This window comes from Gorilla gorilla, chromosome 1 (assembly GCF_029281585.2).
Source record: "Gorilla gorilla gorilla isolate KB3781 chromosome 1, NHGRI_mGorGor1-v2.1_pri, whole genome shotgun sequence".
Lineage (NCBI taxonomy): Eukaryota > Metazoa > Chordata > Mammalia > Primates > Hominidae > Gorilla > Gorilla gorilla.
This window is the reverse complement of record NC_073224.2, coordinates 193,974,490-193,987,521: the sequence shown is the minus strand read 5'-3', so window position 1 is coordinate 193,987,521 and position 13,032 is coordinate 193,974,490. Positions and strand designations below refer to the sequence as shown.

General features: G+C 39.4%; 1 protein-coding gene across 13 annotated transcripts in view; it reads left to right on the top strand.

Moving 5' to 3' along the window:
- Positions 1-13,032, top strand: part of MAST2 (microtubule associated serine/threonine kinase 2) — a 240,300-nt gene that overhangs the window by 145,092 nt on the left and 82,176 nt on the right. Inside the window, exon 1 of one of the 13 annotated variants that reach the window (XM_055347835.2) lies at positions 10,972-11,106. The exons of 11 other annotated variants lie outside the window; for them this stretch is intronic. In XM_055347835.2, the coding sequence (XP_055203810.1) occupies positions 11,093-11,106 (14 nt within the window). In that variant the 5' untranslated portion in view covers positions 10,972-11,092. Of the gene's footprint in view, positions 1-10,971; positions 11,107-13,032 lie in introns of those variants that run through there. One more of the 13 variants, XM_055347828.2, reaches the window with a different exon arrangement.

Below are 13,032 nucleotides of genomic sequence, written 5' to 3'. Positions count from 1 at the left end.
TCGCTTGAACCCAGGAGGCAGAGGTTGCCGTGAGCCAAGATCACGCCATTGCACTCCAGCCTGGGCAACAAGAGCAAAACTCTGTCTCAAAAAATAAATAAATAAATAAATAAATAAAAATAGGTTTTGCTTTAAAGATAATAATGCACTCATGAATTTTTGCTAAAATCCGTAGTAACATAGGGAAATAACACTACTGATAGCCTGTCACAGCTGATCACAAGCCTTTGTAATGAAGTGCACTATCCTTAACAACCTATATAAGCAAGCAGTATGTTTAAGGTAGGGGTGTTCCTCCTCTTGAATTCTGAGGATGTCCTGCTCTGTAATAGAGAAGTCTCTAATAAACTTCGCTATACTCTGTGACACCCTGAATTATTTCCTCCATGAGATCCAAGAACCTGCTCTTGGGGTCTCAGACAAGACCTCTTTTCTAGTGACAGTCTTCTTTAAACATGCTACTATAGCTTGGATTTGAGCCATGATTGTACCAACTAAAATGCACAATAATTACTGCCATCACATTCTCCTACCTAGGTAATATCACTTCCTTTCTTGTACTCTTTACATACGTGTAAGCCACCCACATTTTAAATTTAATTTTTATTTTGTCAAAGAAATATGTGGACATAATTTCAAAAGTCTGTTAGTTCTTTAAAGCTAATAAAGGGATTTTGAAATTCCCTTACCCCATTCCTACCATCCTTGATTTTTATTTATTGAAACCAACTACTTTAAATTTTTTTATTTCAGTGTCAAATTAATACAACTTAATATTATTTCTAATAAAGTCATTGTGCATTATGATTATGTCTGTTTTCTTTTGCAACTTTTTGTTTTCCTGAGGGTAATAATGGTCTCACTTTTGCATTGCTTTATATTCTATGTAGCAATCATTTATTCACCCCAAATTTTCTATCAGAGCTTCAAAATGTTTTTCAATATATTACATTAGATGATTTAATCTCCTAATTTAATCTTCTCCCCCACCATACTCCATCCTTCCAGAAACATTTCTTCTAGAGCCTTCTCATCTTCTCCTCCAACTCAGAGTGATTATTTTCTAGTCCCCTTGCATATTTATTTGCCATCATGGTATTTCCAGTATCTCTCTCTACTGTGGGTTCTGGATTCCTCAGATCTTCTGCCTTCCTCTTGGAAGCCTCCTGTGCTTCTGTGCCACGACTGCCTGTGCCAAAATATGTTGTGAGTTCTCTTCTTCACATATCTAAGTCTCTTCAGCTATGAGCCTCTGAAGGCCAAGGATTGAGTATACTTGCACCTTTTTGAGTATTTTAAGTGCCTGACATAGAACCTTGCAATTAGCTGTCATTAAAAAATGACTGTGGACCAGGTGTGGTGGCTCCTGCCACAAGCCTTTGTAATGCCCAGCATTTGGGGAGACTGAGGCAGGAGGGTCACTTGAGCCCAGCAGTTCATAACCAGCCTGGGCAACATAGTGAGATCTTGTCTCTATGAAATAATAAACAAAATTTAGCCAGGTATGGTGGTGTGCACTTATTCCCAGCTGCTCAGGAGGCTGTGGTTGGAGGATCACTTAATCCTGGGAGGTCAAGTCTATAGTGGACTGAGATTGCACCACTGTAATCCAGCCTAGGTGACAGAGTGAAACCCTATCTCAAAAAGACTGTGTTTTCTGATCATGGCATGTGACAAATAATACAAATGAAATAAAAAATAAAAAATTGAGGGTAAAAGAAAAAATAGAATAATAAAAAGATAAAACAACAACCATAAAAATGACCACGATGATACTGGTCTATTGAAAGTGGGGGGCCTGGTCCTTATGTAGCGTCTGTACCCATGGCTGCCTCGTAGAAACTAATTGTGTTTTAATCTTTTCTGCTATGGAAATTTGGGCACAGGCCAGACAGCTGGGCAATTTATTGAGGAAGGAGGTAGAAAAGAAGGATTGTTACTAATACAGGATGGGTTTAATCTGTATTAGTAGCAGATTAAACTGTGTATTAAGTAACAGATTAAAGTATGTATTAGTAACACTTAAACTATGTATGTATTGGGCCAAAATACATAGTGATTACAGGACATTTTGCATTTCCTGTCAACCACTAGCTCTCAAAGCTACTGGTCTAGAAATGTAACCTGTGAGTGGGCTTATAATTTGGAGCTTCCAGAGAAATCCAGAGGCCATGGGAACTAGTAAAGACAAACCAAACATACCATAACTTCCCAGACACTATGTTATCAGGGCAGTCTATACTAGTTCCAAGGCCCATGTTTGTGGATGGCCTCAGTAGTGGAAGTGTACTCCATTCAGAGAAAAAAATCTATAGTCTCACTGGCTGCTTTCCTTTGATTACCAAGAAATGTACTGCTTTAAGAATACATTACAAAACCATTATCTCCCTTTCCTTAATTCTCCAGTCTCTCCCATTCATTAATTCTCCAAATAATAAACATGTATCAGGCACTGTCCTGGACACTGGAAATATAGGCATGCCTAGAATACCCAGAATCTGAGGCAGTGCCCAGTCTAGGGTTTTTAAATTTTTCTCCTATCTCTTTTACCAGGTTGATTCCATTAGAACTGTGTGAATGTCAACTGCAAATAATCAAAGACAGAATTATCTTGTTGTCTTGGTAGTGGGGAGATTTACTAAGGTGTGGTGGAAAATCCTATCCTCATCTTGAGACTGGGGATGGAGACAAGTTGCCTGTCATGAAGGGAACTTGCTACTACGTCACATAAATTATTCCAGGGCAGAAGATTGTACTGGCTTATATTTGGCCAATTTCCTCCCTCTCTTTATGTCTTTTCTTTAAAACCCTTGATTCCTTCCAAGTGTTCTTAGTCTACTAAATTCATGATATCTTGGGCTTGGCATTCCAGGTTTAGACCTGTATTTGTTTCTTTTCCCTGTAAGTTGTAACTGTTGCAGGAACATGTAGCAGAGATGTTTAGATTTGGCTGGTATAATCTGCCTGGGACTGAATTATGCTTCCTTTGCATTGCTGGTGGTCTTTTCTGCTGTAATATATAGTGAAAGGATTCAGGATTGTTCAGTGTAGAGATAATCTGTACCTCTTTATTTTTTGTCTGGCTCAAGATAGTGCTCTCTTTATTGTGTCCTGACATAGGGTTGATAGTCACAATAGTAGTCAAGGTGGTCACGACTAAAGACTTTGGTGGGAGCATACTGTTTCCTTAGTCTCTGTCATAGCAGACCTGCTCCCCAATATTTGTGCCTATATCAGAGTTTTGCGCCAGTCCCTAGGGTACTTATTGCTGTCCTCTCGTCCATGAAGTTAGGCCACATAAAATGCCCTTGATTTTCTGGATACTTGACTTTTAGATCATTTGAGGATGAAGCACCACACTAAGAAAGTCCGAGGGCAAAGAAAATTCAAGTTAGATTAGGCCTTCAAATAATGTTATTATTTTATCTTGACTTAGGGAAAGCTATGTAGCATTTCTTAGCCTTCAGTTCCTTGTCCAAATAAAGGGATAATAATAGTCGCTGCGTCATAGGGTGTGAGATACTACATGTAATGCTTTAAACCAGGGTTGTTACAGTTTTACAAGCCAATCTTTTGGCTTCCCTCTGCCACATAGGAAGAATTGTCTTGGGCCACACACAGAATACACTAATGATAGCTGATGAGCTTTAAAAAAAAAACAAAAAAAAACCAAACACCTCATAATGTTTTAAGAAAATTTCCAAATTTGTATTGAGCCACATTCAAAGCTGTCCCGGACTGCATGTGGCCTGTGGGCTGCCAGTTGGACAAGTTAGCTTTAAACCAAGCCCAGTGAGCTCTTAGTAATTGTTAGATATTATCATTGTTGTTTTAAATGCATAGCTGATTTCGGCAGAACATGAGGAAAACCCTGAGGGACCCAAATCAGAGAGAGAAAACAACACCTAATCAATAAGAGTAGAAGTGCTAGCCAGAGCAGTAGGCAAGAGAAAGAAATAAAGGGTACCCAAATAGAAAGAGAGGAAGTCAAACTACCCTTGTTTGCAGATGACATGATTCTATATGTAGAACACCTGATAGTCTCAGCCCAAAAGCTTCTTTTATTTTTTTGAGACGGAGTCTCGCTCTGTCGCCCAGGCTGGAGTGTAGAGGGGCCATCTCGGCTCACTGCAAGCTCCACCTCCCAGGTTCATGCTATTCTCCTGCCTCAGCCTCCCGAGTAGCTGGGACTACAGGCGCCCGCCACCACACCCGGCTAATTTTTTGTATTTTTAGTAGAGACAGGGTTTCATCATGTTAGCCAGGATGGTCTTGATTTGCTGACCTCGTGATCCACCTGCCCTGGCTTCCCAACGTGCTGGGATTACAGGCATGAGCCACCACGCCTGGCCCCAAAAGCTTCTTAAGCTGATAAACAACTTCAGCAAAGTTTCAGGATACAAAATCAATCACTAGCAGAAAGCACTAGCATTCCTATCCGCCAACAACAGCCAGGGAGAGAGCCAAATCAGGAAGGCAGTCCCATTTACAATTGCCACAAAAAGAATAAAATACCTAGGAATACAGCTAACCAGGGACGTGAAAGATCTCTACAATGAGAATTGCAAAACACTGCTCAAAGAAATCGGAGAGGACACAAACAAATGGAAAAACATACCATGCTCATGGATAGGAAGAATCAATATCATTAAAATGATCATATTGCCTGAAGCAATTTATAGATTGAATGCTATTTCTATCAAACTACTGAGAGTATTCTTCATAGAACCAGAAAAAATTATTTAAAAAATTATATGGAACCGGGCCAGGTGCGGTGGCTCACGCCTGTAATCCCAGCACTTTGGGAGGCCAAGGCGGGTGGATCATGAGGTCAGGAGTTCAAGACCAGCCTGGCCAATATGGTGAAACCCCATCTCTAGTAAAAATACAAAAAATTAGCTGCATGTGGTGGTGTGTGTCTGTAGTCTCAGCTACTTGGGAGGCTGAGGCAGGAGAATTGCTTGAACCTGGGAGGTGAAGATTGGAGTGGACTGAGATCATGCCACTCCATTCCAGCCTGGGCGACAGAGTGAGACTCCATCTCAAAAAAAAAAAAAAAAAAAGTTATATGGAACAAGAAAAGAGCCCAAATCGCCAAGGCAATCCTAAGCAAAAAGAACAAAGCTGACTTCAAACTATACTACAGGGCTACAGTAATTAAAACAGCATGGTACTGGTACAAAAACAGGGACATAAACCAATAGAACAGAATAGAGAGCCTATTTTAAAAATCAGGGGTTCTAAAATCGTAGGCCACACACCTACAATAACCTGATCTTTGACAAAGCTGACAAAAACAAGCAATGGGGAAAAGACTCCCTATTCAGTAAGTGGTTCTGGGATAACTGGCTAGCCATAAGCAGAAGACTGAAGCTACATAGTACCCCTCCCTTACATCATATACAAAAATCAACTCAAGATGCGTTAAAGACTTAAACATAAAACTATGAAAACCCTGGAAGACAACCTAAGCAGTACCATCCTGGACACAGGAATGGGCAGATTTCATGACAAAGACACCAAAAGCGATCGCAACAAAAGCAAAAATGGACAAGTTTAATTAAACTTAAGAGGTTCTGCACAACAAAAGAAACTATCAACAGAGTAAACAGACAACCTACAGAATAGGAAAAAATATTTGCAATCTGCATCTGACAAAGGTCTAATATTGGCCGGGTGCGGTGGCTCACGCCTGTAATCCCAGCACTTTGGGAGGCCGAGGCGGGCGGATCACGAGGTCAGGAGATCGAGACCATCCTGGCTAACACAGTGAAACCCCGTCTCTACTAAAAAATACAAAAAATTAGCCGGGCGTGGTGGCGGGCGCCTCTGTAGTCCCAGCTACGCGGGAGGCTGAGGCAGGAGAATGGCGTGAACCCGGGAGGCGGAGCTTGCAGTGAGCCGAGATCGCGCCACTGCACTCCAGCCTGGGCGACAGAGCGAGACTCCGTATCAAAAAAAAAAAAAAAAAAAAAAAAAAAAAAAAAAAAGGTCTAATATTCAGCATCTATAAGGAACTTAAACAAATTTACAGGAGAAAAACAACCCCATTAAAAAGTGGGCAAAGGACGTGAACAGATACTTTTCAAAAGAAGGCATACATGCGACCAACAAGCATAAGAAAAAAAGCTCAATATCACCGAGCATTAGAGAACTGCAAATCAAAACCACAATGAGATATCATCTCACACCAGTCAGAATGGCTGTTATTAAAAGTAAAAAAATAACAGATGCTGGCAAGGTTGTGGAGGAAAGGGAATACTTATACACTGTTGGTGGGAGTGTAATTTAGTTCAACCATTGTGGAAAGCAGTATGGTGATTCCTCAAAGAGCTAAAAGCAGAAGTACCATTCGACCCAGCAATTTCATTACTAGGTATATACCCAGAGGAATATAAATCATTCTGCCATAAAGACACATGCACATGAATGTTCATTACAGCACTATTCACATTAGCAAAGACATGGAATCAACCTAAATGCCCATTAATGATAGATGGGATAAAGAAAATGTGGTACATATATACCATGGAATGTTATGCAGCCATAAAGAACAAGATCATGTCTTTTGCGAGAACATGGATGGAGCTGGAGGCTACGATCCTAAGTAAACTAACCCAGGAACAGGAAACCAAATACCGCATGTTCTTACTTATAAGTGGGAGCTGAATGAAGATAACTCATGAACACAAAGAAGGGAAAACAACAGACATTGAGGTCTACTTGGGGGTGGAGAGAGAGAGGAGGGAGAGGAGCAGGAAAAGTAACTATTGGGTGCTAGGCTTAATATCTGGGTGATGAAACAACCTATACAACAAACCCCTGTGTCAGGAGTTTACCTATGTACCTGAACATATACCCCTGAACCTAAAAAATAATAATAATAACAGTGGGAGCCAGCTTTGAAGCTTCCAAAAATGGGGTCAGGGAGGAGATGTGCTAGTCTCAATAACCTTGAGGGGAAAAAAGATGAGGTCTTGGCTTGTTTAGTGTAAGCAATTAGAATGGACACCCCCTACATACAATTAGGACCCTCAAAAGACTTCACCCTCAGTGCAGAAATGGACTAGGAAAACCACTGGCATGTACAGATAAAAAGAACTTTCTTAATCTCATCTGGATTTTAAATAGGACTTTTAATAAAGGAAAGACGTCTCCCTTGAACATTTCTACCTGTAAGCCTTCACTTAACTGAAATTGGGGGTTGGAGTTTATACTCTTTGTGTGGTCTAGAAGCTGGTTCTGGGCTGGTAATAACTCTGGCTCATCTGTCAGAAACAAACTTAACACTTCTATTAAGTGACATACCCTCAAATCAGGTAGCATAGGATTCTCATAAATGCAGCTTCACCGAAGGTAAGTTTGTAGTACAAAATTACAAACCAACCAACCAATCTCCCCTAAGTGAAAATCAATAGATAAAAGAAACAGTTTGGAACTTCAGAAAGTAGCATTAGAGGGTGGGCACAGTGGCTCACAACTTTCGTCTTAATACTTTGGATGGCTGAGGCGAGTGGACTGCTTGAGCCCAGGAGTTCGAAACCAGCCTGGGCAACATGGTCAAACCCTGCCTCTACAAAAAAATACGAATGTTAGCTGAGTGTGGTGGCTCATGCCTGTAATCCCAGCACTTTAGGAGGCTGAGGTGGGAGGATCGCTTGAGCCCGGGAGTTCAAGACCAGCCTGAACAACATAGTGAAGTCTCATCTCTACTAAATTTTTTTTTTTTTAATTAGCTGGGCATAGTGGTGCATGCTCGTTTTCTCAGCTACTTGGGAGGCTGAGGTGAGGATTGCTTGTGTCAGGGAGGTCAAGGCTGCAGTGAACTGTGATTGTGCCATTGCACCCTAGCCTGGATGACAGAGTGAGACCCTGTCTCAAAAAGAAAAACAAAGTAACATTAGAGATTAAGACTGTAAGATTAGTATATTTAAAATGATTAAGAATATAAAAGAAGGAGGCTGGACGTGATGGCTTATGCCTGTAATCCCAGCAGTTTGGGAGGACAAGACGGGCGGATCACTTGAGCCCAGGAGTTCAAGACCATCCCAGACAATATGGTAAAACCCTGTCTCTACAAAAAATACAAAACTTAGTCAGGCATGGTAGCGTGGGCCTGTGGCCCCAGCTACCCTGGAGGCTGAGGTGGGAGGATCACCTGAGCCCAGGAAATAGAGGCAACAGTGAGTGGAGATTGAGCCACTGCACTCCAGCCTGGGTGACAGAGTGATCCCCTGTCTCAAAACAAACAAAAAAGAATATAAAAGAAGGAAACAGAAACAAGAGAAAAAAAGACCAAATATATTTGGACAAAAAGCTAATTAGAATTCGAGGAATAAAATATATGTATTGTGTTGTTGAAATTGAAAATGCAACAGTCGTGTTAAATAATAGAGCTGTGGACAAAGTAAAATTTTTATCAAGAGTGCAAGACAGAAATGGGAAGATATAAACTATGAATGAAAGCTAAGAAATACAGAAGATATGATCAGATGGTCCAACAGAATATAGAGAAATGGGAAGAGGCAGTATTCATAGAGATAATGACTGAGACCTTCCAGAACTGATTAGAAACAAACAAGGAACATCTTGAAGCATGGTGAGTCCCCACTATAATAAATAAAAATAAATCCCCATCTAGATACATTGCAGTACTGCAGAGCCATGAAAACAAAGAGAATATCTTAAAAGAACCCTCAAGAATTCACTAAAGTAAAAGAGCTCAGCAAGAAAGTTCACTCAAGAAAATTGAAAATATATGTTCATGCAAAAACTTGTAAACAAATGTTCACAGCAGCAGCATCTATGATAACCAAAAAGTAGTAACAACCCAAATACCTTGTCATTTTATGAAAGGATTAACAATTGTGGCATGGAGAATTTATGCATGCCACGACATGCATGAAAACATGCTGAGTAAAAGAAGCCAGACACCAAAGACTACATAATGTATGATTCAGTTTCTGTGAAATATCCAGAATACGTAGAGTCCATAGAGACAGTGAATCCACAGAGACAGTACGTTGGTGGTTGGTTGTGGGGAGAATGGGATGGAGAATGACTGCTAATGGGTACAAGGTTTCTTTTTGGCAATGAAAATATTCTGGAATTAGATAGTGGCAGTGCTTGCACAGCCTTGTGAATATACTAAAAATGAATGAGTTGTACATTTTAAAAGGGTGAATTTTATATTGTTGGAAATATATCTAAAAAAATAAGTTAATGGTTAAAATAAAGCAACCAGACAGAAAAAGAAAAATTAAGTACAAAGGAACAGCACTTATGCTAAGAGTAAGCTTTTCAACAGCAATAACAGGAGCCATAAGACTACAGAATAATATTTTTAAAGTATTGAGAAAAAAGTTACTCTGAACAAGACACTAGAATTATCCATACTTGCTAAATTAGCAATGGAAGTGAGTGACCAAAAAAAGACATTTTCAGACCATCAAAAACCAAGAGAACAAAATCTATAGAGAAGATTTATTACTATCATATCCTCTCTGAAATAATTACTACAGGATATATTTCAGAAACGAAGAAATACATGAGATCCCAAGAGGGAATGTTAAGCAGTGAAATTAGAAAATACATGAGTAAATCTAAGCAAGCAATTATTGTATAAAATAATAATTACTAATTTGGCAATGTAAAAGTAAGATAGACCTGAAATAATAGATTGTAATAATAGGTAAGTTGAAAGGGAGTGGGAGGATTGGAGTTAAAAGCCATCTAGGATCTTTTAATTTTGTTCAGAAAGAGAGTTGAGGTGCTGGTTAACTTTAGACTTTGTTGAGACAAGAACACCTATTAAACCTTGAATAATAACAACTACTTTAGGACAGAAAAAAACAAAACAATATGTAATTTCTAAACCAATAGAGCAGAGGTTAAAAAAAAAAAAACTTGATTAATTCAAGGAGAGTTGCCATCAGACTTGGAGGAAAACTTTACCTTAGAGCAAAGACTTTTTTCCTAGTTCCTCTGATGCCTGCTGCCCTTGCGGGGAATTCTGACTACCTGCTTCTGTGGAAATACATTCATTTGTTCAATAAACACTTGTCGAAAACCTCCTATGCCCTGTGTACTATTTCTAGGTGATTGGGATACCTCTTAGAGCTCACTCTAGAAAAGAAGAAACAGACAGTAAACATAGTTTATGTAGTATGTTAGAAGATGACAAATGCTATTGGGAAAAAAGGTAGACCAAAGGGGATTCAGGAAAACAGAAAATTGGGAAGGTGACATTAGAATAAAGCCTTGAAGGAGTGAGGGATTTTTGCCATTGTGTAGTTGAAGGAAGGACATTGCAAGTAAAGGGAACAGTTAACGCTGGTCCTAGTAGCTAGAAGTGCCTGTGCAAAATTAGCAGCCTGTGGAAGGTTTTGAGCAGAGGAATGAAATAATCAGATGTGTGCTTTAAAAGAATCACTGTGGCTTGCTCATATTAAGAACAGATTAGGGTAGAAGACAAGAGTAAACCAGAGAGACTAGTTAGGAGGGTATTGAAATCCAGGTAAGCAATAAATAATATATCAATAATAATATAATGGATACGTAATAATATCTCCCTTTATTGGGGAGGGAATATGTATTTTTCTCCCACTCTCACTTCCACGTCTTAACCAGGACATCTTGGTTGTTACTCTGAAATATTATAGCATCTGGAAGTGCTTGACTGTAACCAGCTCCACATTCTTCTTTATATTGTTTACACTTATTGAAACAGAAGTGATCTTTTTCCTCATTCTAAATTCTAAAAGGTGCCTGCCAAGTACTATCCAGTCACGGAGTGCTCAAGTTCCTAGGAGCAGCTAGACCTCTGAGATTTGGAGACTGGAGAGACCTGAGGGATCTGCAACCAGGCATCTTATTCCATACCCTTTGTTGCTTCACAGTGGGAAGCAGGCTTCCTAAGTAAATTTACAGCAGCTCTTGCAGGGGTCAGATTTTCCGAGTGCCTGCTAGTTGCTGGAGGGAGGGGTTTTTGAAGGCTAGAAACGAGCTACTAGTCTCCAAATGTGGTTACAATTCAACATTGTCACAGAGAATGCACGATATGCCTTAGCCCTTGTTCTTGCTGTTGACTGAGATGACCATGGCGAGGTATGTAAGAAATTGAAATGCCAAGTCTCACTCCAAGTAGCCAAGTGACTGGGATGATTTAACACCAGTCTTTGCATGAGGTAGCTCAGGGGGCTTCCAGGCTACCACCCGTCCGCTGAGAGTTAGTGTACCCAACTCTGCACATATCCAGTACTTCATCTTACTGGAATGAAAGAATTAAGACTTGCCCTTTATCTTCTTAGGATCCTGGGGAAATGGCCAGAGCCTGTTGAAATGGAAAAATTAGCCAGTTCCTTGTTGTGGATCTCAGCTGAGTCATGGTATCTGTAGCAGAGTGTCTGACCTTTTTTTCCCCTGGCAGCTGTTAAAGATTTGCCAAGTGAGATTATGTGTACCTTTATAAAAAGGCATGTGGCCTGGAAATACGATCTTTAGTGTTTTGGCTTTTATTTTAAATTTTAAATAAGGTTAAGGCAAATGAAGCTGAAATTAATTATCCATCCGTGAAGTTTCAAGAAATTTTCACTTTCAGACACAAGGATTTAGATATAACAGTTTGATTTACCTTTCATAGGCCAGGTATACATGTATCTTCTTTATTTTAATCCTTGTAACAAATCATACTCATCCATTCATTTAACAAATACTTATTGAGAGCCTACTGTGTGCCAGGCAGCGTTCTAGGTATTGAGGAGTGCAGCAGTACACATAAACATACAAAAGCCCCTGCCCTCATACAGTTTAATTTCTGATGAGAAAGAGACAACAAAATGAATGTGCAAAATATATACCCTCATATATATATTGAGGATTAGTTCCAGGACCCACACGGATACCAAAATCTGCAGATGCCCAAGTCTCTTATATAAAAGAGCATACATAATATTCGCATATAACCTATACACATCTTCCTGTATACTTTAAATCATCTCTAGATTATTTATAATATCTAATACAAAGCAAATCCCTGCAAATAGCTGTTATACTATATTTTTAAAATTTATATTATTTTAAAAGTTTTAAAAAATATTTTCCACCCATAGTTGGTTGAATCCATGGATGTGGAACCCACATGCTGACTGTAGTGTGTTAGATGATGATAAGTGCTAGGAGAAAAATATATCAAGAAAGGGGGATAGAGAGTTTGGGAGGGGTTGCAATTTTAAATAGAATGATCGGGGAAAATTCACCCAGAAGATTGTACTTGAGCAAAGACCTGAAGGAAGAGGGGAGCAAGCCTTGAGGCAACCTGGGAGAAACATAGGCAAAGGAAATCCCAATTGTAAAGGCCCTGAGATGGGTGGCTCGCTTGGCATTTTCTAAGAAAGGCGAGGAGGCCAGTGTGGCTGGAGAGTGAGCAGGAGGGAGAGAGGTCATGGAGAATCCAGACCATATAATGCCTTGTAGGCCATCATCAGAACTGGCTTTTTCTCTCAGTGAGACAAGGAGAATTTTAAATGGAAGAGGGACATGAAGTTGCTTACATTTTAAAATTTTTGTATAGTTTTATTGAGGTATGATTGGAATATAATAGATTGTATGACTGTGATAATGAACATGAAGATAATGAACAGATCTATAACTCTCAGAAGTTTCCTCATGACTATCTATAATCCATTCCTTGCTTCTCATTGGGCAACTACTAATCTGCAGTCTGTCACTATAGATTAGTTAGCATTTTCTGTAATTTTATATAAATGGAATTGGATCAACTAAACAATTTGTGCTTATGAGTCCCACCAGTGAAATTTCTTAATTGTGGTGGGTCAAATTCAAATTTTATTTTTTTAGTGGTTCTACTTTTGAGAAAATTTTTATTTCACCTCTCCCAATGGATAGATGTTTATTTCAAGATACATTGCAACCTATTGTCAACACTTCAAACCTGCCAATCATTGACTTCTTGAAGGAGTGTAATTTGTTATCTATGGCTCCTAAATGTTCCTCATATCACCAACCCTTACT